This window comes from Pogona vitticeps, chromosome 6, assembly GCF_051106095.1.
Source record: "Pogona vitticeps strain Pit_001003342236 chromosome 6, PviZW2.1, whole genome shotgun sequence".
Lineage (NCBI taxonomy): Eukaryota > Metazoa > Chordata > Lepidosauria > Squamata > Agamidae > Pogona > Pogona vitticeps.
In genome coordinates, this window is record NC_135788.1 from 22,786,416 (window position 1) to 22,812,265 (window position 25,850).

The following is a 25,850-nucleotide window of genomic DNA, read 5'->3' on the forward strand; positions in this document are numbered from 1 at the left end:
GGGGAAAGCTAAGGTGCTTTTCACCAAAAAACAACCTGGATCCAAAACATACAAAAACAGTCATATAATAACATACAATACCATACTTACTCTAGGATAAACATATCAATTAGGCATTTAAACTTTTACCATTTACAATACATCAAGTTACCTTTATTCATACAAACCAAGTTCAAAAAAAACAGGTACATTTAACCTTTGGTCACCAAATATATACATAGTCCATGTTTCTTTCGCCGTCTTCATTCTTCAGGTCTTCTTGACAAGGCGTCAGCAACACAGTTCACTGACCCTCTGACCACCTTCACTTCAAAGTCATAGTCTTGCAGGTTTAAAGCCCACCTCATAAGTTTGCTATTGTGGGATTTCATTGTCTTTAACCATTGCAGTGGTGAATGGTCAGTGCACAGAACAAAATGTCTTCCCCAGATGTAAGGCTTGGCCTTCTGGATCGCGTAGACTATGGCCAGGCACTCCTTTTCCACGGTTGCCAAATGTCTCTCACCTTTCTGGAGCTTCCTACTCAGGTAGGACACTGGATGCTGGTCACCATTCTCATCCTCCTGGCAAAGAACTGCTCCTACCCCGCTGTTAGACGCATCGGTGTAGATGAAGAACTCCCGGTTGAAGTCTGGAGCACGCAGCACTGGATAGTTGATGAGCGCCTCCTTCAACCTCCGGAACGCCTCCTCACAGTCGCTGGTCCACGGGATGCGGTCATCAGTCTTCTTCCTCGTCAGATCGGTCAGCGGAGCCGCAATCTCGCTAAACCTCGGGATGAACTTTCTGTAGTAGCCCACCAACCCAAGAAATGATTTGACTTTTTTCTTGGTGTTGGGTCTAGGCCAATCACGAACTGCTTCTATTTTGGCCTCTAGGGGTTTTATCACTCCTCCCCCTACCATGTGACCCAAGTATTTTATTTCTGGGCTACCCAGCTGACACTTGCTGGCCTTTACTGTTAGCCCTGCTGCACTTAACCTCTGCAGCACTAACTCCAGGTGTTTCAGGTGATCTTCCCAGGTATTGCTGAAGATCCCTATGTCGTCAATGTAGGCCACAGTAAAGTCACTGAGCCCTGCTAAGGTCTGGTCCATCAGCCTTTGGAATGTGGCTGGTGCATTTCTGAGACCAAAGCTCAGGACTCTAAACTCATAGAGACCAAAAGGGCTGCAAAAGGCGGTCTTTTCTTGATCCCTGGGATCAATTCTTAATTGCCAATATCCCTTTACCAGGTCCAATGAGGAAATGAACCGACAACCCCCTATGGTTTCAATCAGGTTGTCTAGCCTGGGCATTGGGTAGGCATCAGGAGTGGTTACGCGGTTTAATTTCCTGTAATCGACACAAAACCTAATGCTCCCATCAGGCTTGTCCACTAGGACTATCGGAGAGGACCAAGGACTAGAAGAGGGGACGATTATGTTCTCCCTAAGCATCTCGTCCAGCTCCTTCCGCACCTTGTCCCTATAGGGTCCCGTTACTCGGTATGGGGATACAGCATGCGGGGGTGCATCCCCTGTGTGGATCCGATGCATCACTCCCTTCACTATCCCCGGCTTATTGGAAAACACCCTTTTATATTTGATGAGCAGCATTTTTAGTTCTTGCTGCTGGTCTTGGGTGAGTGCAGGACTGATCTTTACCTCCTCTGGGTTGTATTTTACTTCCCCTCTACCCTCCCAGAAGGGTAATTCAGCTTCCTCACTCTCAGCTGCTTTTATCGCAAATAAAACCCTCTGTTCCCCTCTGTAGTAGGGTTTTAGGGCATTCACATGAACCACCCTCCTTGTTTGGTTCTCCTCCTGCTCTATAAGGTAGTTCAGGTCTGACATCTTGGAAATGACCCTATATGGTCCTGCCCATTTGAGCTGCAGTTTGTTCTCTCTGCAGGGCCTAAGCCAAAGCACTTCCTCCCCTGGGTCAAAGTGCCTCTCTCTAGCTTTGTGGTCATACCATGTTTTCTGTCTGACCTTCTGAGCTTGCAGGTTTTCTGCTGCTAGCTCTAGGTTTCTCTTTAGGTCATTCATCAAGGTGTCTATGTATGTCACAACGTCTTGCGGGTCATCCTGGGTGATCTGCTCCCAATTTTGTTTGATCAAATCAAGGGGCCCTTTCACCCTTCTCCCAAATAAAAGTTCAAACGGACTGAACCCGGTACTGGCTTGTGGCACTGATCGATAAGCAAACAAAAGGGATTGCAGCTTCTGGTCCCAATTGTTTGGATTCTCTGCCAAGTAAGCCCTAATCATGCGCATTAGAGTCCCATTGAACTTCTCAGTTAATCCATTACTTTCAGGGTGATAGGCAGTGGTTTCCTTGTGCTTAATTCCACAGATTTGCCATAAGCGTTTCATGAGCTTCGATGTAAATGATGCTCCCAAATCTGTGATTATTTCTGAGGCAAATCCCATCCTGGACATATACCCCACCAAGGCATCTGCCACTGTGTTAGTTTCAATGTTAGTCAAGGGTATGGCTTCAGGGTACCTCGTGGCATGGTCCACAATGGTGAGAATGAACCTGTTCCCCCTCTTTGTGGCCTTGGGCAAAGGTCCCACAATATCCACCCCTATGCATTTGAACGGAGTGTCAATCACAGGCAAAGGGCACAACTTTGCTTTGGTCCTGTCACGATTATTCCCCTGCCGCTGACACACATCACATTTTTTACAGAACTCCCTGATCTGCTTCCCTATGTCAGGCCAGTAAAAATTCTGTGTGATTCTCTGCTGTGTCTTGTTCACCCCTAAGTGCGCAGCAAACATGTCAGAGTGCCCCCTTTGTAAGATCATGGGGCGATACTTTTCAGGTACCACTAGCTGACTTCTGATCCCATCTCCCCCTTTTGAGATATTCCTCAGGGTCTCTCTATATAAAATCCCCTTTTCCTCTAGAAATCTCACTGGGGTTTCAGGTGTTAGCTGGGCGTCTGTCACCTGTTCAAAACACTTTTGGAGAGTGGCGTCTGCCTTTTGCTCTTGGCCAAATCGGCTGTCTGTGGTTAAGGTTTCCACCACAGCTTCTGAACTCCCCTCTGCTTCCGTCTCGGGCTCGACAGTACCCCCCTGAACTGTCCCCGTGGTAGCTTGTGAGCGTGTAATCACTAGCACCCGTTTCACATGTTCAGCCAGGTCATTTCCCACGAGCACGGCTGCTGGCAGAGTCGATGAAATCGCTAGCCGCCAAACTCCCCTCCAGCCTTGAAAGTTCACAGGTACCTCCGCTACTGGCAGTGAGATCACCTGCCCCTCAATCCCTGCCACCTTCATGCTCTCATTTGGGATTATATATTCCCTAGGAATAATATCTGGATGGCACAGGGTCACCTGGGAACAAGTATCCCTTAACCCCCGATACTGATGGTCAAGTATTCCTACGTCCACCCCTGCTGTTTCAAACAACTGTGAATCTGTTCTCACAAGTAAGCAGCGCCGGACCTCCACAAGAGGACCATTTTCCTCAGCCTGATCAGCAGATGTAACTGTTCCAGATTGAGTAGCCATGGCAACAGGCTCCCTCAGTGGCAAGGAGCTTTGCTCTTTCTGGACACAGAACACAGCTTTTGGCTTGGTTCCACTCGAATCATGAGGTACAATTCCTTTTAGCTGCTTTAATTTCTCACACTCTGAGATTAGATGGCCCTTTCCTTGACAGAAATAACATTTTCTGCTGCATTTTGAGTCTTTCTCATCTTGTTTTGGTTTTCCCTCCAAAATATGAGGTCTGTGTTTCATGTCTGAGGGCTTCCCTTCACCATGGGCCCCTCCCACTTGCTGGTTTCTCCCTGGTCCCTGAGAGTACTTGCTGTAGGTTTCCTTGGGTTTTCCCACAGATTTCCCCTCACCTAAGGGCTTTCTTATCTGAGAAATAAAATCTGCGATTTCGGCCGCTTCGGCCACAGATTTCGGTTTCCTTTCCCTCACCTGGAACTTCAGTTCCCCATGCAGGACTGAATAAAACTGTTCCAGCGCTATCAGGTCTTTGAGCTGCTGGAAGGTCTCTGTTCCCTCCTGAGATAGCCATTTCTCTAGCAGCCTCACCAGTTGGGCCCCCACTTGGGTAAAAGTCTTCTCTGGTTTCTTGGTGAGTGACCTGAATCTCTGCCTCAGCTGTTCCGCATTTATCCCATGTCTGGCAAACACCAGTTTTTTAAACTCTGCAAAATCTTTTAACCGCTCCTCTGGCATCTCTGCATAGACTTCTGCCAGGCTGCCACTGATTAAAGATCGCATGATGGTCATCTTCTCAGTTTCCCTTACTGAGAAGTCCACAAACGCTCTTTCCACGAGGGAAAAGAACACCTCAGGGCAATCTCCCTTGTGGTATACAGGGAATTTCTTCAGGTCAGTTTTAGACAATTGGCCTCCCTCAGAATCCCTATTGTTATTATTGTTCTGATTCATCAGTTCCAATTTTCTTAACTCAAATGCCATTTTCTCTCTCTGCAATTCCAATTTAAATTGTCTTTGCCTTTCCCTTTCCCTTTCCTCCACTTCAAATTGCCTCATCCTCAGTTCATGCTGTTGGGCTATGAGCATTCTTTTGAGTTCTGGGTTCTGTTCTCCCGTGCTGTCACCCTGCACTGAGCCAAATTCATCCTCAGAACCTTGGTCTACCTGGGGGTCTTTCACTTCACCCATTTCTGCCATTTGGCTTCGAGTCAAGGGCATAATCCCCCCCCAGCACAGGCTGCTTTCAAAAGTCAAGCCTCAAAATAAAGCGACCACTTTTTTTTTCTTTTGCCTCAGAACCAGCCTTCTCTAGTTTGCTGCTGTTCTTCAGCACTAACTTGCAACTGTAGCCAGCCAGAGTCCACCCCCCTCTGCTAGGCCTCTCAGCAGACAAGCTAGATCACTGCTATTTCACACAGTTTTGCCTCAGCTTTTTTCCCGCCAAAACCAGGTTGCCTCAGAGCTCCCTAATCTAGTCTCCCCAGTTGGCACGTTCTTCCACTAGCGCACCTCCCCGTGAGGTACGCCTAGAAGATTACCTACGCGCCCTCAGATTGTCCCTGACTAGACCCCCCTTGCTCTGGGCACACTTGCCAAGGCTTTGCTGGACCACTGGACAACTGGACCAGTCGTATCCCACACGCTGGACACCAATCAATGTGACAAACCCAGACCTACTGGGATATGCCACAGTTTCACTAAGCTGCCACCAACCATTCCCTGTAAGGAGTCACACAGACCAGGAATGGATTTTTAACAAATAAAGGAATAAGGTTTATTTAAACAACACACAGGGAAAATAAAATGATCAGGTGAATAAGATACAGTAACGTGGCTTAGTCTCAATCATACATACACACAGTTTGGTTCACACAGAACACTTAACTTGAAGCACAGACCCTGAACCTATCAGTTCTGGCTAACCATACAGACACCTGAACCTATCAGGTTGGTACTGACTGACACACAGTAGTACCCTGTCTGACACACAGACTCCCACTCAAGCTTCTTCTCTCAGCTCTTCTCCCGGCTCTCCTAACTTCTCCACACAAGCTCCACATATATATACAGTACAGCCCCTCCTCCTGATGTCCCGCCTTCCACTCCCCATAGGATGGAACTTTCCCTCCAAACCCATGACAGACAGGTAACATCAGTGCTGTATGTAACACTCTTCACCTAGAAATCCCTGAAAAAAGTCACCCTAATTCAGAATTGACTCGATGGTGCACTATTAATATTATTGTAAATGCAACCAGAGAAATGTGTGTTTATTTCAATATATTATGCATTCTAACATGTAATATATTTAAAAATAAGCCATGCTCATTCTTTTTACATTCTAGGTTCTCTATCAAGACACTGATTGATCGATCCTGTTTTGAAACTATTGATGATTCTTCTCCTGAGTTCAACAATTTTGCAGCTATTTTGGAACAAATTCTAAGCCATCGACTTAAAGGTATTTAAATCCTGCTTTGTATGTGTTATGATGATAAATAGTCCTTGTTGTCTAGGGAATATGCTCATTATAACAATAAATGAAGGTTAAGTTATATCTGCTATGAATGTTAAAGACTTTAAATCTCCAATTTAAATTAATTAAGCTCTCTGTCAGCTTAGTGAAGATTCACAGGATTTCTATAAAGAAATCTCAGTATAGTTCAAATATAGCTGGGAAGTTACCTCCCACATAGTGGCAAGAGAACTGGTGCTAGAAAAAATTTAATTTTCCTTTCTGTCAACTGGCAGGTAGTTACCACCATTTCTCTCCAGGCAGGAATTCCTTCTCAGTTCTTAGGAGGCAGGGGGAGCAAACCTGTTGGGTTTACTTGAGGGTCGGACTAGATCATGCACTTTCCTCACAGTGCACACACAAATGGTGAAAGATTCCTCATTATCTTAGCATGGGTTTTTCTACTACTGTGAAAATTAACTTGGTTTGTTTTGTGACTGATAATTGGGAATTAGAGCTTGGATTTATTTGCAAGTCTGATAGCTGATTGCACCTTTGGGGGAAATTCTGTTGCTAGAAGAAAAATGTACTAATAATGGAAAATACACAATCCTTTTAAGATTTAATTCAACCTTTAATTTCAGAGTCCATGCCATCATATTTATTTATTTATGTGTATTTTCTTAGTTACATATTTATCCCATCTTTCCACTAAAATGTGCTTCAGATAGCTGAGAATTGTGTGTGTGTGTGTGTGTGTGTGTGTGTGTGTGTGTGTGTGTGTACTTCCTAACCATTTTCTTTAGTTGCATCTTCTAAAATTATTTTATTTTATTTTTGTACAACCCATCCCTATACTAATTTTGATCTCTATATTATTTTGGCTTCTGACATGAAAGGAAATATACCAGCACACATTTGCTTTCTGCAAGATAATAATAATCACCTACATTGCCCCCTCCCCCGGTAAACTGGGTGCTCAGTTTACTGACCTCAGAAGGATGGAAGGCTGAGTCAACCTTGAGCTGGCTATCTGAGCCCATTAGTATCAAACCCAAGTCATGAGTGAAGTCCTGCTACAGTTTAACCAATCTGCCACAAGGCTCCTCTTATAGCATGTTAAAGATGATACTCATGGTAAAAATGTGTTTTATATTATATTCGTATAATTTTCATAGTTTCCCTCTTTGTGATGTCTCTGTTCAGGTCAAGTCACTTGGTTTGGCTATGAAAGCCCTCGTAGCTTCTGGGATTATATTAAAGTAGCCTGTCGCAAGGTTTCACATAATTGTATCTGTAGCATTGAAAATATGGAAAATGTCAGTTCTTCAAGAGCTAAGGTGAGATTTAATTATTAGTATTTACAAATCACATTCTGAATTGCAGGCCATCCAGTACCTTATTTGTTGCTGTTGAGTATTTTATACTGATAGATGCAAAAGCTTTCTGTAATTATCTGTCTTAGTGATGAAGAGTAGAAAAATGTATGTGTTGAAGAACATCATAGATTACAGTATACTACCGTTTCAAAGAGAGCAAATACACAGGCCACTGTCAAAACACTGTTGTCTTGCAGGCAATACTTACTAAAGTTCTAGAACAGGGGTCTTCAAAGCACGGCCTGCGGGCCACATCCGGCCCACCTGGCCTTTTTATCTGGCCCATCTGTGCATGTGGGTGGGTGAGAGTGTGTGTGGGGGGTGGGGGGTGGGCAGGAGTCTGTGTGTGCAGGTGTGCATGCATGCAGGCATGAGGGTGAGTGGGAGTGCAGGCGGGTGGGTGGAAGTGTGTGTGTGCATGCGTGGGGGTGGGCAGGAGTAGGTGTGTGTGTATGGGCGTGCAGGTGGGTGGGTGTGAGTGCATGTGTGAGGGCGGGTGTACGTGTGTATGAGTGTGTTCCTTTAGCCCTTGAAAATATCACAAATATATTATGTGGCTCTCTGTGTGAAAAGTTTGAAGACTTCTGTTCTAGAAGTTAAGGAATACTGTGTAAAGCTAAAACTTTGAATCACCTTCCCGTCTGTAGATATTTAAGTGGAGTTTTAGTTATACAAAACTCTGGATTGGGAAGGATATGCAACATGAAATCTAGAATATTTAGATTTCGCTAAATGAAATCACTTTAGTAGAAAATACTTTATTTTATATTACTTAAACTAGCTAAGCCAGGAGTTTATTGCTCACAAACTTTGGAACCATTGTATTTTAGTAAATGTATCCAGATTATGTTAATTTTTGGGAAGCTACTGTGATTTTGTAGACCCATAGAACTATAGAGCTGGAATTAACCCCCAGAAAAAATATTAAATCTATACCTAAAAGATCCTTGACAGATGGCAATCCAATCTCTGTTTAAAAACCTTCAAAGAGGAGAATAATCTACTTTCCAAGGTAAATCTGTCCATTACTATACAACTCTTATTGTCTAAATATTGCTTCACATTTTAGTGGAAATCTGCTTTCTTTTGAAATCCATTGCTTCAGGTCCTATCTCTGAAGCCACAAAAGATAAAACAAATTTGGTCCATCTTCTATATGACAGAATTTCAAATACTCAAAGATGGCTATCATATCCCAGCTTCTCTCTCCTAGGCTAAACATACACAGCTCCCTTGGTCATTTTTCATAGGGCTTCATTATCAGACCTTTTACCCTCTTGCTCACTCTTGTCTAGACATGTTTTTATCTTGTCAATATCTTTCTTAAGCTGTGGTGTCCAGAACCGGACATAGTATTCCAACTGAGGTCTGACCAAAGTAGAATAAAATGACTGCATTACTCCCTCTGATCTGGTCAATATGCTTTAGTTGATGCATCCTCTGATGTCGCTTTTGTTTTGTTTTAGGTGGTGTTGTTTTGGCTGCATCACTGACTCATGTTAGTTTGTGGTCTTCTAAGAACCTTAAATCATTTTCAAATGTATTATTTCCAACTCACCTGTTACCCATCCTATGTTTGTGCAAGTCAAGGTTATGGCTGGTCAGAGAAGCCCACACTAACCATTGAGCCACACTGCCCAGACTTTTCCTGATGTGGATAGAATGCAGGAGGGCTAAATGTGCTGAAGGCTGGGGAAACCCTTCCTGCTAGGTACCCTCTCCCAACGCATTGAGTCATTCTGACTGCTTACTGATCAAGGGAGTTAACAAACAATTCACAAGGTTGAGTGTTACAACTTTTATGCCATCCTTGCCAGGTAGGAATACCAAAATACCAACAAAAAATAAGGAATCCAGTAGATGGTCAAGGCAAGTCCTTTCTTTAGTACTAATCAACCCCTTTGTCCAAAATAGCCAAACTGTTTTAAAAATATTTTACTGAAGTTGTTGCAAGAAAAAGGTCAAAGAGAATTAAGTTCTAAACAGTTCAAAAGATAGTTTCAGAAATTCCGAAGCAGTCAAAAAAGTTGTGGCACAAGTAAACATTCAAAAGATATTGAGGCAAAGGCAATTCCAGAACAAATCCCATAGTAAACAAGAAAGCTAATATTCACATTCAAGCAGACCTTCAGAGCATATGCAGAGTACACATCTGATAGCAAAGCAGTAGATGAGCATAGCGTTCTCCTGAAAGAGAGAGGCTAAATTAAGCAAAATCTCTTTCCATTTTTATACCCACCATTCCATTTTTCTAGCTCTTTCAAGGGAATTCCCAAGGCAGGCCTCAAGTCACCCCAAACCTTCTTGAATAAGAGGGCAACATCTCCAAAACAACATCTCTCTGTCATCCACTCCCTTGACTTCAGATACAGCTGCATTTTGCGGTCTCTGTGCAAAGAGGAAAAACTATACAGAGTTGTGTCTGAGTGGGGTGAAGAATATATAGGCAAATGGACTTGGAAGCCCATGTGGGATGCAAGATGTGGTGATGAACAAATTGAGGAGTGTTTAGAAACATGTGAGAAGTGTTCTGCTGTCGTTTGAAAGAGTCAGTATTGTAGAAGTCAAGCCATCACCCCAATGTGCTTTGACTGTACCTTGCCACTTAATAAGGTTGCCAAAATAATTGCTTAAAAGAAAGAAAGACCAGAATATTGTAAATGTGAGAGTTGCCCCCATTTTTAGCCTCTTGATCCTAGAACTTACAGGCTTGTGTCTTACTCAGTTTTGGATAGTGCGGAGTTCATTTGGGAAGGAAGCAGATCTGACTGCAAATGAATGGGTACAAAGTATGAAATGTATCATTCCATCAGGAATATAACTCCATCACTGTATTTTAGTCAAGTAATTTTTATTTGTTTGTTCAAAAACTGTTCCGTTGTTCAGTCTAATAATACCTCATTCGTGGCTTCCTCTTTTTCAGGGAAGAGCTTGGATTAGAGTAGCACTTATGGAAAAACACCTGTCTGAATATATTTCCACAGCTTTGAGAGACTTCAAAACAACCAGGTGTTAATGCCCCCCTTTTTTTACCAAAATATGAAAGTGAATGTTAAGTTCTTCATTATAATTTGCTCAACTACTCCTGTAGAAGAACCTTGACATTTGTTTAAATGCTATCAAGTGCTAAATTTTTGTTGGGATGGATTAAAGATATTGCTTTCATATGACAAAATCTATCATGTGCTAATTAATACATCTTTCTCCAGAGTAACACCTTTTTTTTACTTAACATTGAATCAGTTTATATGGATCCTTTTAAGGAGAAAGGTGGGGTAAAATAGACAGGTAGGTAGGTAGGTAGATGGATGGATGGATAGATGGATACAGTAGATAGATGGATACAGTAGATGGATAGATAGATACAGTAGATAGATACAGTACAGTAGATAGATACAGTAGATAGATAGACAGACAAGCAGGCAGGCAGATAGACAAATAGATTTTTGCTTTTTGTATCTGCTTGGATGCCCTAAAATTATTAATTGCCAATTTCTTTTAGATTGAATGAGAGAGAGAGAGACAGAGAGCAGGCACAGATTGTTGATGGGCATGCATTCCTCCCAAGCTAGTAGACTACAGTCTATTGCAGAACCCAATGGCTGTTTGAAATACTTGTAGAACTGTAAAAACAAAACAGAATTATAACTTACTCCATGTAATCATAATGTCAATCATCCGTTTAGTGTTTCCAGTTTCTAAAAAAATATAAATGTTTACCTTAGTAAGGCATCAAATATGTAGTACCTGTATATGCTATTAAAATGAATGGGGAAGTAGCATTATCAGGTGTGTAAATCTATTTGAATCAATTTTGTCTCCAGCATCACCTCAGAATTGAGCAGGGCTTTTTGATTATATTATAAATGTCATTTTTAATGATTCACTACTGTTTCAAGGATGCTGGAGTAAAATCTTTTTTTCTGAACAGATACAGTAGATTTCTCTTTGTCTCTCTCTCTCTCTCTATGTATGTATGTATGTTTAAAGCACTCCTGGCATTTATTGGGCTCCAAGAGTAAATATTGTCCTATAGGATTAATTTACACAAAATTAATTTTATCTTGGTATGGGAGTTAGCATTCTCCTAGTATAAGCTTTCAATACCAACTTTATATTTTATATGTTCTGGAGATGGGGAAATGGACTCTGTTTTGCTTTCTCCTTCAGAGTTTCTTGATTCCCCAGTGAGGACCTTGAGCTAATATTGCAGGGGGCAATAAAATTCCAGTCATTTTTGTCTGACACTATGTTTCTTCAGTGTGTTGCCAGTAAAAATCTGCTTATGTTAAATTATAGTAATTTTGAAATAGTGTAATTTTGCTCTGAAGTATTTCTGACTAGAATTCTCGTGGTGTCTGTTGGAGTGTAATAACAGGCTGACTGTGTTAAAAAAAGGTGTTGCTTTGGTTATGTTTAGATTGGTGCCTAGAAGTACGGTACCTGAGTAGCTTGCTAGATTACAGCCATATAACCTTACATCTATATTTCAATATTTCCAATCCAAACATATTAACAGTAATTTTGAAATATCTAGAGCTAGATATTCCTTTTGTCTAAGTATCAAATAAATAGTTGTGTCAATTTTGTAAGTATGAAATTACTAATTGTTAGTATTAATAATTTTGTTCACCTTTAGAAACTTTGTTATTACATCAGAATAAATGACTGAGAATATTTGAACTGATATCTCTGTACAGGAGATTCTATGAAGATGGCGCTATTGTACTTGGAGAAGAAGCAAACATGCTTGCTGGCATGCTGCTTGGACTCAATGCTATAGATTTCAGGTATCCTTCTTACCAGTGTGGATTTAAATAACGTATCTGGTACAATGTTATTACATTTTAAAAATGTAATTCACATACTAATGTGTAATTACATAATATTTTATTGTAGGACTTGGTGTTTGGAATTACAGTGGACCCTCTACTTACGGAATTAATCCGTATTGGAATGGTGGCTGCAGGTCGAAAAGTCTGCAGGTCGAGTCTCCATTGACCTACAATGCATTGAAAACCGATTAATGCCGTAACCGGCCGTTTTTGTTCCATTTTTGTTCCATTTTTGTTTTTTTCTGGTCTGTAGGTCGATTCTCAGGCTGCAAGTCGAACCTAAATTTTGCGGCCAGAGAAGTCTGTAACTCAAAAAGTCTGTAAGTCGAGCCGTCTGTAAGTCGAGGGTCCACTGTATTCTTAAAGGCTATAAGCTTGTTTTGTCTAATATTATTAAAGAAAATGTTTTGAGTTGCTTTGCTGGCATGTGCCCTGACGAGAGCCTAAAATTAAGTTGTATAACCTAGTCCATTACTGGACTACGTTCATTTTTTTTTTTTGTATTGTATGGTAGAGCTCATAAATTGTGAATAGACTAAGAATTTGTCATGGAACTTAAGGTACCAGCAGCAGAATACCTTAATACAATAAGCATCTTTTTCTTATGGTTCGTACATCAGGTCACATTGTTTGCCACACACTTAAGTCATTAATCCACACTATTTTTGTCTTGTTTTAATTTTATTTATTCTGTGAAGGAGCATGTTATAAAGCTTGACTGAATTATTCTAGTATGGGAACATGATACTTTAAATATTGTAAGTGTAACATTAAAATAGGAGGGAATGCTTCCTAAGTCACTCAAGTTTAGGAAGTAGGCTTTGATGAATGAGTATAGACTGTTCTAACTTTATCAGGTGATGTTTTGATTTTGTCTGTTTGTTATAGGCCCTTCAATGTTGTTTTTAAAATGGTAATTGCTGTATGTTTAGACATAATCCAGTTGTAGTTTAACAGCACTATATGAATCAGCCTTCATGAGCCTTAGACTTGCATATTCTCTTCCTCTTTGCCATAGAAATTAAGATATCAACAGTGTGTGCTACACAGTCTATGCAGAACTTGAGTCATGGCAACCGGACTTCTCTCTTGTTAGGTTGAGATGTTTCGCTACTCATCCAAGTAGATTTTTCAGTCTGAGGAGGTGGAGAAGGACTGCAGAAGTGGAATTATCCCTCATCACCAGTCTTTTGTCCTTCTAATGAGCCTATTCAGAACAAGGGGAAGTGAAAACAACATGAAGGATATATCAGGGATCTCCTAGCAACTCTCTTCAGACTGAAGAAGCTACATGGATGAGTAGCCAAACCTTTCAACAAGAAAGAAGTACATTTGTCATGACTCAACTTCCATATAACCTCACCTGGATAACTCAGAATCTTCACAGATGCAGTCTAAGCTTACCACCACTCCTTGTTTTATGTTTGATCTCAGGGCACTTATTAAGAGGTAGTTAAATCAGGATTGTAAATTAAGCACAGTTCCTGCAATAACGGGACATGGTGGCGCTGCGGGCTAAACCGAAGAAGCCTGTGCTGCAGGGTCAGAAGACCAAGCAGTCGTAAGATCAAATCCACGCGACGGAGTGAGCTCCCGTCGCTTGTCCCAGCTCCCGCCAACCTAGCGGTTCGAAAGCATTAAATGCGAGTAGATCAATAGGGACCACTTCGGTGGGAAGGTAACAGCGTTCCGTGTCTAAGTTGCACTGGCCATGTGACCACGGGAGATTGTCTTCGGACAAAACGCTGGCTCTATGGCTTGGAAACGGGGATGAGCACCGCCCCCTAGAGTCAAACACGACTGGACAAAAATTATCAAGGGGAACCTTTACCTTTTCCTTTACCTGCATTAACAATGAGTGAAATAGCAATGAGTTCTGGTAAATTTCAGTCTGAAAATTAAAGTTATCCTCTGGATGGACCAGAAGAGAAAGAGGGAAAGGAAGTATATGATCCTGAGGTTTGTTCAGAAAGCAGTGGCATAGCAAGTGTTGCTAGCATCCAGAAGCGAGGCAAGTATTGCGCCCCCTTGAAGTCACCTTGGGAAGTGGCAGGGGAGGGGGCTTGGCACTGGCAGAGCCCCCTCCCTTTAACCCGCCCACCCATTTTATTTATGTAAGTGGAAGGAGGCTGGGCTGCTCTGGGGCGCCCTTTGTCTTCCAGGCCGCCCTCTCCAAGGAGGTGGGTCCACTTGGCCAAACCCAACCACCACCTTTTGCCCAGAGGAGGAAAGGGAGCAAGAGAGGCAGCTGCAGCCAGAAGAAGGGAGGCTCAGCTTGTGTGCTCTGCTTCGCCAGACAGCTCCACAGCAGGGCTGAAATTTTGTGCCCCTAAAAATGATGTGCCCAGGGCAGCCATCCCTGTGGCCGTACCCACACTATGCTAGTGTCAGAAAGTTCTAATCATAGTTGTCTTGCATCAAGAAAAGCTCTGGCTAAGGACCTGCAAACTGTGTTTAAAAGAAACACTGCTTTTCTTATTATTTCTTTTCAGTATTACATTTAGAGGAGGACAAAATCAGTTACTTTCACTTTTTTCCCTTGAGTGTGTTGAATTGTGTTATACAGCATGGAAGGTCAGTATATATAAAAGTAGTTGGTTAAAAAATTACATATTCCTTGCCAGGAAAACAGTTGTTACTGAATTTTAATAATTAGCATTTGAGCCTGACTTTTTATTTACTGAAAATTGCTCTGACTTTTATAGTGGCAGTTTTGCTAAAGAAAATCAAATTATATGCTAAGATTATTCAGTGTTGGTGCCACCTAATTTTCTTGGTGTAAATGGTTACTAATTTCTCACATTGTGTCAGCTTCTGCCTCAAGGGTGAAGGTTTGGATGGCAACTATCCAGCAGTGATAGACTACACACCGTACCTGAAGTTCACCCAGAGGTACTATCTGTCCTGGATTTAAATTTTAGCTGTAGCAGGCTAAATGAGCTTCCAGTCTGTTAGAACACTTCTACTTGGTGATCAGATTAATGTACTCTTCTTACTTGTTATATTGCATTTATTCTAACTTCATGAATTTCTGACCTAAAAAGAAATAAAGTTTGAAATCGAAGCCAGTGGTGAAACATAAATTTGAAGGTCTAGCCTTGTTTGGAATAAGATGAGTTTGTATAAATAGTACAGTGGTGCCTCACTTAACAATTGCCCCGCATTACGACAAATCCGCTTTACGACGATCTTTTTGCGATTGCAAAACGATGGTCTGAATGGGGGAATTTCACTTTGCGGTGATCGGTTCCCTGCTTCGGGAACTGATTCTTCACAAAACGATGTTTTTAGAACAGCTGATCGGCGGTTTCAAAATGTCCAACGGGTAATTAAAATGGCTCCCCGCTGTGTTTAGGGACGGATTCCTTGCTATACAGGCAGCAAAAATGGCCGCCGTATGGAGTATCTTCACTGGACTGTGAGTTTTTACCCCATTGGAACACATTGAACAGGCTTCAATGTGTTTCAATGGGGTTTTATTTTCGCTTTACGATGTTTTTGCTTAACGGCGATTTTCCTGGAACGGATTATCATCGTTAAGTGAGGCACCACTGTACATGAACCCATTCTCTCACTTAACATCAAAAAGACAGCAAAGTGCTTTTAAACAAATGTATAGGAAAGCTGACAAGCTGAGGAGGGTTTGTTCTGATGTACAAATTAAAGAAAATAAACCACTTAGAGAGCTATCATGTAAGTTTTTCAAGCTCTTAGCATTAACATATAAAACCAAGAAAAATTACTCTTGTTACTAAAAAAGGGACATCGATATACCAAGATTAAATCCTCTGAACAGATCATGTACAGTTCTACTGTAAGAAAAATTCATAACCAATAAACACTTGAATAGTGTGGGTTCAGTGAGTTGGAGTGCCTGGCTATGGAGCTGGGGCTTGGAATTCATTTTCCCACTTTGCTGCCCGGGGGGGGGCAGACAGCCTGTGTAGCCCTGGGCAAGCTGCAAGGGAAGATTTCCATTAATTAAAGTCCTGCAGCTCCCATAGCTTCCACACAATGAAACAGAGTACTCACAAGTCAGACGAACCACAAGACAGAAGGAGGAAGTCCTTAATTACTAAAAAATCTCCCTCTGCTAGTGATATTGTCACCTTTCTGTGGGTATAAATCATGCAACAAATTGTAGAGCATTAATAGGAAAACCATTCTGCTGTATGAGACCAAATCCCTGTCTCATCCAGAACTTTGTTCCGCTGTTACCAACTGGATACTTGATGACAGCAAATAAAAGCTTCCTTGAAATGCCATATACTGTTTAAATGAAATAATGCTATAGTATGATTTTTTAAAAACCATTTTAAAAATCAATTGACTTCATTTACTTGTGTGAAGAGAAAAAGAGACTGCTGTCCTGAAAATGACTGATGAGGTCAAGGATTCCTCCCATTCAAACTGATTAAAACATTTTTTGCAATAAGACATTTTTTATTTCCATGTCTGAACTGAAGCAAACGCAGATCACTTTGTATTTTGATATTCACTGCAGTGATAAACCAGTTTTGCTTAAACAAATAGTAGTTCTAGTGCTCTTAAAGAACTTGTTTTTTAAAGGGTCATTCAGGTTTGTTTTAAGTGGCTACTTAGGTGAATTGAACCTTTCCCGTACCTTACTGCAATAGCTGTGTCACACTTGGACACAGTGTGAGAGGTATATACAGGAAAACGTGGATTTATTAGTGCCAGAAATCAATTGCATATCCTATTGCAGCTTATAAGTAGAAAGATCAATAGAGCCAGGATGCTTCCATTTGAAAGCAGCTTTTAGTGCTTTATCTCTGAAAGGTGTAAAAAATCTGAGGGATAAGAAGTAATCTCATGGCCTTCAGAAGTTCCTTTTCAAAGTCTGCTTTGTAGTCTGAAGACAAAGGTCTTTATTAAGCGGAGGTCCAGGTCCTTTTGAGTAAGGTACTACTTCATTGGGGTAGTGTGACATCACCAGCAGAGGGAGATTTCTGGTAATTAAAGAATTCCTGCTTCAGTCCCAAAGGTTGACCAATTTGTGCACAGCTTGTCTGCAGTCAATCTCATTGCAGATGAGTCAGAACTCTTTAATTACTTGCAGCCTCCTCTTGCCAGTGATATCATCAGTTTTACACAGGGTTAATTTATTCAACTGGAGTTGGGCTGAAAGTTTATAATTCTTGAAGGAAGTGCTATGTACATCTTCAACATTTAGATTGCAAGTCTCCTTAAAATTATGTGTTTCTTGGACGTAAAAATTGGGCACTAATCATTATCATTATCATCATCATCATCATCCTAGAACTGCAGAACTAGAAGGGACCGTATGGATCACTGAGTCCAGCCCCTGTCAAGGAGGCCCAGTGGGGAATCCAATTCCCAGTCTCTGGCTCTGCAGCAGAGACCTAAACCACCGAGCTATCCAGAAGTTCTAGTTTCTGGTGTTTTTGAAAAAGGAGAGAACTTGGTTGGTCCACCTACACCAGTATAGGCGGGATATAAATAAAATAAAATAAATAAATAAATTACAGTCATCCTTATTTTAGGACTGTAGATGTGAATTTCTACTGCAGTATAGATATTTTCAGCAGAATTTTTTAAAAATCTTTCAAATTTGGTTCCTTAGTTCTGACAGTATCAGTAGTGATGAAGAAGAACTGAGAACCTTGGGCAGTAGTGGCAGTGAAAGCAGTACTCCAGAAAATATTGGCCCTCCTTTCAACATTGGTGAGAACAGCTGGTACAACAAATGTAAACGGGTGGAACAGAAATATCGACTCACACTGGAGCAAAAGGTACATTTCAAAGGGATTGAAAATGCTTGGGAAATTTAGAAACTGGATTTTATGTAATTTTTTTCTTCTTGGAAAGAACTATTTTGTTTGAAAATAATGTGATTTTTTTTAGATGGAAAGTATGGAGAGATGACTTGCTAAAAGAGAAAAAAATACTATGTATATTTCAAAATTGCTTAAATTTTCAACTGAAAAATGAATTAAATGTAGTTTGCAGTAACTTATAATTATTTTTAAAGTAAATTCTTGTTCCTTAAAGTACAAAGTGGTTAAATGGATGTTGTGGTTAGTTGGGGAGCATACTTCAGGTTTCCTGGTTTCCTTCTGAGATAACTCCATATAAAGGCTTCAGAATTATTTTTAATGGCCAACAGTTCTGTGTCTTCTACTGTTCTGTCCACAGCAGAATATTGCAGGCTGTAATTGACAGGATGGTTTCTGTATCTTATGTGAACAAGCAGATGGTGTGTAGTTTTGCACCTGCTTTGGGGCTACATTTTTAGAACAGTGCGTTTTACACAAGGTAACTCCACTTGAAAGTCATCTTGTTTTTTTGGAGACAACAATTTGGGGTAGATCTGCTGAATTGCAGGACTCAGTACAGCCACATTTGAACACAAGTTGTTGTTGTTTGCTTTGTTCTGTATCCCGTTTGTGGATATGTTTGCCACGTGTAATAAAACAGTGCAGCCTATACTACAACAGGGAAAGAATGGAGCAGAAATGCTTAGGCAGCTTCCTGTATTCGTGCTTAGAGTTGTTCCTCCATATATTTTCTGCAGTCTTGCATCTTATAAACACAATGGTAATTGCTTCTGACTAAGTGCACTGAATACCATCCCCCAGTGGCCCAAATGCCTTACTTTGAGGTCGAATATTAGTCTTGGACCGATCTTTCCACTGCTTGCCTTCTCAAATGGATCTGCTGTCTTGGAATTGAAACAGCCCGTAAGTGGCCCAATGAGGCTGCATCTGCAGCCAAATGGAATGCATTCATCAGATTTGCAGTCAAATTGAAAACTGTATGCAGGAGACAGGTGTACGTATGCCAGAAAGCAGGACTTTGTGTTATCCTTTATGAAGGGAGCTTTGCCTATCCCATCATTGAAAGTCTACTCAATAGCAATTTGTATGGAAGCTTTATCCCTGAAACTATATATTTTATTTTGCCATGAAGCAGTGTCCTGTGTCCATCATATTTAGAATACCACCTAATCTATCTACACTCTTGTAGTCATCAGTGCATACAGTGGGGCCCCACTTGACGACGATAATCCGTTCCAGGAAAATCGCTGTTAAGCGAAATCGTCGTCAAGTGGAAAAAAACCCATTGGAATGCATTGAAAACCGGTTAATGCGTTCCAATGGGGAAATACCTCATCGTCCAGTGAAGATCGCCCATAGAGAACCGCCAATCAGTTGTTTAAAATCACTGTCTTCCGAAGCTTCTGTCTGGAAAACAGCCATTTTGCGAAGGGAGGGAAGCCATTTTGCGGAGCCTGAAAAAAACATCGTTTTGCAAACAAATGGTTCGCGAAGCAGGCACCTAATCGACGTAAAGTGAAAAAAAACCATAGGAACCATTGTTTTGTGATCGCTATAGTGATCACAAAAAACTCGTCGTCAAGCAATTTCGTCATCAAGCGGTGCGCCACTATATTCTGTATGTTCACTGGATGCTGTCATATCTGGACAGTGCATACAACTACAGTTAATAGTGTTCAAAGAAATCTGGCTTCTGCCCAGTATCCTTATGATGATTTTCTTTGCCTATATATTTATTCATTTATTCTATTTACTTATTAGATTTATATACCACCCATCTAGAATGTGTCTACTCTGAGCTCTGAGTTATATGCCTTTGGTTACCATCTGGTGAAACTCTGTCCTCCAGAAGTGAGGTTTATTCCAGCCAGGGAGCTGTCCTGTGATTTCTGCTGTGCTGCCATCTAGTCTTCATCCTCAACATTTGTCTATTATTATTGGCATGGTTGCATGCCTCTTTTAGAAGGGGATGTGCTAAGTTCTTTGGCCTCTCACCACTTGCATCATTGCCACTGGAAGTGCTATTACGCCTGACATATGCTTTCATTTCCTTATAACTGCAGAAGGAACTGGAGTTTTAAGTTGAATAGGAAGGTGGGTGCCACACTCCCTCGGCATATGGTTAGAGTTTGGGGGTGGGGGCAATCAAAAACCTACTTCAGCTGTGGAAACTTCCTATCTGTATGACTGCATAGGTAACTACTAAATGAAGTGCTGCTCCTTATTCATAAGAAGTCTGGGTTTTGAACTACTTTTCACATTCTAAGTGTTGTCCATGTCATCTAGTTCCAAATCAGTATATAATAAAAATAAATAGAACATTGGTTGCTTAATTTGCAAGTTTTGTACTACAGTACATAAATGTGTTTCTAGGGTTATCTAGAAGAGCTGGTACGTCTTAGAGAGACCCAGTTGACTGAATCCATTTCTCAGAAAAAGCTGTTACGTCAGAAGATAGAAGCTATGGATCTCACCCATAAAATGGAAAAGGAACAGCTTGAGTACATCATTGTGGAACTGCAGGATCAGCTGTAAGTTGGATGCATTGCAGTAATTTTCCTGGGAAAATAATGTTCTTGAACACAAGTGTCTTGTTTTGGGGGTCCCTGTAGAAACAAATACAGTTTAAATATTGAAGAAATAAATGTCATTTACTTATGAAAACTGAAATTCCAATTGCTTGCAAATACTTTTAAAAGAATATAGTTGTTCAGAACTCTTCTTCAAGTGGAGCTCTGTCTACGATTAACAAAATACAGTACTAATGATAAACTAAACATATACTATCATATGCCTCAGACGTTCCAGCGAGTTACTGAGATTTCAGATAGTGATTTGTGTGGAAAGGGTACATTTACATTGATAAAAGTATCTCTAAACCCCCTTTTCAGTCTTTATACATAATAAACACACTAAGAAGTGTAGCATATTGGAACTTTGTGAATGGCAATTACATAGAAGCCACAAGGATAGATTCTTTCTTTCTTTCTTTCTTTCTTTCTTTCTTTCTTTCTTTCTTTCTTTCTTTCTTTCTTTCTTTCTTTCTTTCTTTCTTTCTTTCTTTCTTTCTTTCTTTCTTTCTTTCTTTCTTTCTTTCTTTGGTACAGTGTGAAATGTATTGTTTTGGTTATTTTCAGAACTTTGTCTGGAATGACACATATTGGTCAAATATTGGCAAACTAAATTATGCTGATTTTATGCTAGTTTTTTTACTAAATAAATCTGTTCCTTAGAAACAGCCAAAGTTAAATGGATTTTTATAAGTTTTTTAATATTACTTTAGAATGTTACTATATTAGTGTGCAGTGGTAAGCCAGATAACACAGGAATCATGGCTCTCAAAATACAAATAGTATGCTAGTGCATACTGCCCAAATGCTTATGTTTGAATGAGAAAACTAAATTATTCCCCCCACACACAGTTTTCCTGTGTAGCTTATTTATTCTGTCATCTAAACATGATAGGACTCCCTGGCTTGTTTGCCCCATAAGCTGGATAAACAATACAGGATTTATTCATTGATTTCTTTCTTTGGCTTGTAGAGAGGGAAAAAAAACAGAGTACTGACTTCTTCACGATGACATTGATTAATTTAGCTGCTCCTGCACAGTGCTCTTTATTCAGTGGTTAAAATCCAGTAGTAGGTTGAATCTAGAGGAGGCCCATTGAATCAGTGGCTTTTACATAAGTGTCTACACACCAAATTCCCACTGATTCAGTGAGCCTACTCTAATTGCAACTTACTGTTGGATTTCAGCCAACAGAGTGAGTTTTCCAGATGTTCAGGCTTATCCTTATGTTTGAGTATGTCCACTGTACAGTGGACGCTCGACTTATAGACGGCTCGACTTACAGACTTTTTAAGTTACAGACTTCTCTGGCCGCAAAATTTAGATTCAACTTGCAGCCGGAGAATCGACCTACAGACCAGAAAAAAACCAAAATGGTACAAAAATGGAACAAAAACGGCCAGTTACAGGGTTAATCGGTTTTCAGTGCATTGTAGGTCAATGGAGACTTGACCAACAGACTTTTCGACCTGCAGCCACTGTTCCAATACGGATTAATTCCGTAAGTAGAGGGTCCACTGTATTTAGAGATAAACACAAATGTTTTATAGGTATTACTATATATATTCAGGCAAGTAAGCTCAATATGCGTGCAAATTTTTGGTTTAAATAAATATACACAACTTTAATATTTTAGAATTTCAGGTTTTGTTTTTATATGAAGACCATTCAATTTTTTCATATGGGAGGTTTGAGTAAATTGGCAAAAATAGAGAAGACCAGATTGAAATGGAAGGACTGGAAATTTACCTAGAAGTGTAAAACACGAACGTTATAGATGTTTGTCCTAATCTAAGGAAGTAGAAGTGTAGAAAGAGCCGGAAGTTGAGCGCTATTCACTCAGCATTGAATAAACCTGATTATCTCAAGTGTAGCAGTTTCTTTCATGCCTTTCATAATAGATACATGTGCAGATCGTTCTTGCTCTGTCATGATTATTGTGTGCACATTTTCAAACATACGTATGTCTAACTGTAATGTCTAGGAACATGCTCTTTGAAAAATTTGTGTTTTTACCTAAACCTATTGGTTTGTTGCATGGAACCTCTTTTCTGTTCTGGTAAACTAAGAATGATGGGTCACATCCCAAATCCAATCCAGTCATGCCGGCTACTAATTGCTATTTCAGTTTAGTTCCTCATTCCAAAGTTGCATCTTTCTTTGTATCAGATGAACGTACAAAATGGAAGCATAGCTATCTCAACTTCCTAAATATGTCCCTGAGATAAAACTAGTATATGTTTTAGGCTAGTTGCAGAGCTAAAGCTCTCTGACAAGCATGAATTATGGTCGTCTCTGTCTTTTAATAGTATTCCTTTTAAATTAATGGAAGGGTAAATTAGGCTCTCCTATCTATTACATTTCTGATTTTTTTAAACAAATGTCAGTTGTTAGACTGAACATACCTCAGTGCCTTTCAAATGCTTCACTTAAGTGTGTAGTAAGCAGAATGAGGTGTCCCCTTACACTAAGAAATTCATGTTCTGCAGTGTGGGTATATAACTGCACACAATTCTATATTGTGATTCTTATAGAAAGTTAGGTAAAGGTAAAGGTTCCTCTTGACATTTAGTTCAGTCGGTGCTCATCCCCGTTTCCAAGCCATAGAGCCAGCGTTTGTCTGAAGACAGTTTCCATGGTCACGTGGCCAGCGCAACTAGACACAGAACGCCATTACCTTCCCACCAAGGTGATGCCTATTTATCTACTCACATTTTTACATGCTTTCGAACTGCTAGGTTGGCAGGAATATAGAAAGTTAAAGCTGTTCTAATTGTGCCGTTCTTGAGATCTTGCCTTTGGCTTCTTGGGAAGAAAATATTAAATTATTCAAGCAACAAGTAGGAGCTTGTGAACTTCCACAAAAATGCCAAAAGCACACCTGTGTGCGCATGTGTGTGTGTGTGTGTGCGCACACACACACACACACACACAGCTGAATAGTTTCTAAAATGAAAAACAAAATCTAAACAGACCACAAGAAATTTCAAGAAAGAAAGGGGGGGGAGGAAAACTAGCCAACCAAATCAAACAACTAGAAGTGGGTGGTAGAAGGCCACATTAAGTTTTGAAAAATGGGTATTTTGGGATGCTATTTTGGGCTTTTAACTATTTAAAAGGTGAATAAGGCTGCAACTTACCATATTTTTCCATGTATAAGACGCCCCCCCCCCACTTTTCTAACCCAAAATTAAGAAATCTTAGTGAGGCTTAGTAAGTGTAGGGGGAAAGGGATCTAAGCGCTGCAGGATCGCTTTGATCCCTGCTTTCCCTTCCACTTGTTTTTGTACTCTCCTGAGCTTACTTCCATGTATAAGACAACCCTCAATTTTTAGTCTAAAAATTTTAGACAAAAGTATAGTCTTATACACGGAAAAATACGGTAATTCTTATGCTGAAAAAACACAACAGTATTGGAGGCTGCAAAAGGTGTGTTGGAGAGCCTCATCTCACCTTTGCACAGTATAATTGATTACACTGTTTTACATGGCACGAAATACTGATATTTCATCATGCAATCTTATATGTGTCTGCTTAGAAAGAAGTCTCACTGAGTTCTCTGATGCTTATTGCTATGTGAGCCTTTCCCATACAAACAAAAAGGTCTATGGGTTTGAGTTCCATAAGTCAAGTCTTCCATGTGAGCCTTACCCATACAAACAAAAAGTTCTATGGGTTTGAGTTCCATAAGTCAAGTCTAAAAATGAAAGAGGGTGTTACTGGCCTCTACTGTCCCTGAACATCTGTTTGGGTGAGTTGGAGAGACCTGCAAAACACTTGGGACGCAATCTGCAAAATAAAGGAGAAATATGCCTTCAAACCTTCTCCAGTCATGGAAGTGTCCATTGCATCCATTCAGTTCATGGAATGAGTTATTTAGTTCATAGAAGTTCATAGAAAGGCACCTTTGAACTCAAATGTGACAACAGAAACACTTTATCTTTCATTTTCTAAACTTGTGTATTATCATAATAAAAAAAATTATAAAGAAATCCTTAAATATCAATTGTCAAAGTTTGCATCATAGGCATGAGTACATGTAGTTTGGAACTCTTTCTAGAAGCTACCCACATCTGTCTCTTCCCCAGAACATCTTTCAAATACCAACAGACTGGTGTGGTACTTGAAAGATTTAAAATATTTATTATCCTATCAATTTCGTGGTCTGCAGTCCATTTCATACTGCTTCATGCATCTGATGATGTAGACTGCAGTCTGTTTGTTTGTGCCATGAAAAATGTTTTACTCTTTAAAATGCTACAAGAGGTGATGTGTTTCTATATAAATGTAATTTAGTGGCAAGAAATTTAGTAGTCTGGAACAGCTTTTAAAAACTCGTATTTATTAAAACTGTTTAAAGAATGCATTTATTCTTGTCTGTTATCCATTTTGTTGTGGCACTTTTTCATCTAAATGTAGACATAAAGACAGGTAGATGTCTCACAGTAGAACTCACAATATTCTATACTGGCCATAACTGGCCATAATTAAGATGAAATTTAGTCATACAGATAGATGGCTTTGGTTACAGTTTAGGGCTTATACTTAATTTTATCATTTACTTTCCTTTTAGGTAAAGTTAATTTATTCATATGAAAATATAATTGCTATTACAGTGGTTCTAAATCATATTCTATATCTAGAAGATTGATGAATAATTAGCAAAATAAGGTTTTGATACTGTTCTTCTCAGTAATGTCCTGGCCCTTAATATGTAGGTGCAGAGAAAATAATTTCAACAGCAGAGTGTATTTCTCAATTTGGGAGTGCATGTGACTTCATCTCATTGCATATAAGTTGTGTGCACCTCGAAATGGGGGGGGGGGGAACATGGAAGAGCTCTGGAAGAAGATACTGGCCATTGTCTAATATTAATGAACATTTTAAATATTCAGAGTGGTATGTTAGCAATTTTGTTGAAATAGCAAAAGGGCTAATCAGCTGATAACATAATTGTCATATATTTCAGTATCTCCGGTTTTCCTTAACTGAATAACCTGAGGTTTGAAATCTTAAGTTATTAAAGAATGAATGTGGAAGAGCTGGTAGTATCTGCAAATGGCTATTTGCCAAACTCATAACTTTTAAAGTGCCTGAAAATTTCATTGAGAGAAGAAAACATTTTATAAGTGAAATAGGTGTTTAGCTGAAGTTATGTATGCTATCATCTATTAGGAATGCATAATCAGTACCTCTTTTGTTTTATTTGAAATTGAATAATGAATTAGATATGAAAAGCAGGCCCCAGTATGGGCTGGTGGTTGCTTATATTAACCCTGACTGTGTAATGTTTATTTGAAATCCAGTATTTTCCTGTAAGCATGTGTTCCAGTTTC

General features: G+C 40.0%; 1 protein-coding gene across 3 annotated transcripts in view; it reads left to right on the plus strand.

The window, feature by feature from the left end:
- Nucleotides 1-25,850, plus strand: part of RUNDC3B (RUN domain containing 3B) — a 46,882-nt gene that overhangs the window by 7,656 nt on the left and 13,376 nt on the right. For all 3 annotated transcript variants that reach the window (XM_020785129.3, XM_020785130.3, XM_073003129.2), the window contains exons 2-8: nt 5,801-5,916; nt 7,117-7,250; nt 10,213-10,298; nt 11,990-12,079; nt 14,936-15,016; nt 17,730-17,898; nt 20,317-20,474. In XM_020785129.3, coding sequence (XP_020640788.1) covers nt 5,801-5,916; nt 7,117-7,250; nt 10,213-10,298; nt 11,990-12,079; nt 14,936-15,016; nt 17,730-17,898; nt 20,317-20,474 — 834 coding nt within the window. The remainder of the gene's footprint in view (nt 1-5,800; nt 5,917-7,116; nt 7,251-10,212; nt 10,299-11,989; nt 12,080-14,935; nt 15,017-17,729; nt 17,899-20,316; nt 20,475-25,850) is intronic.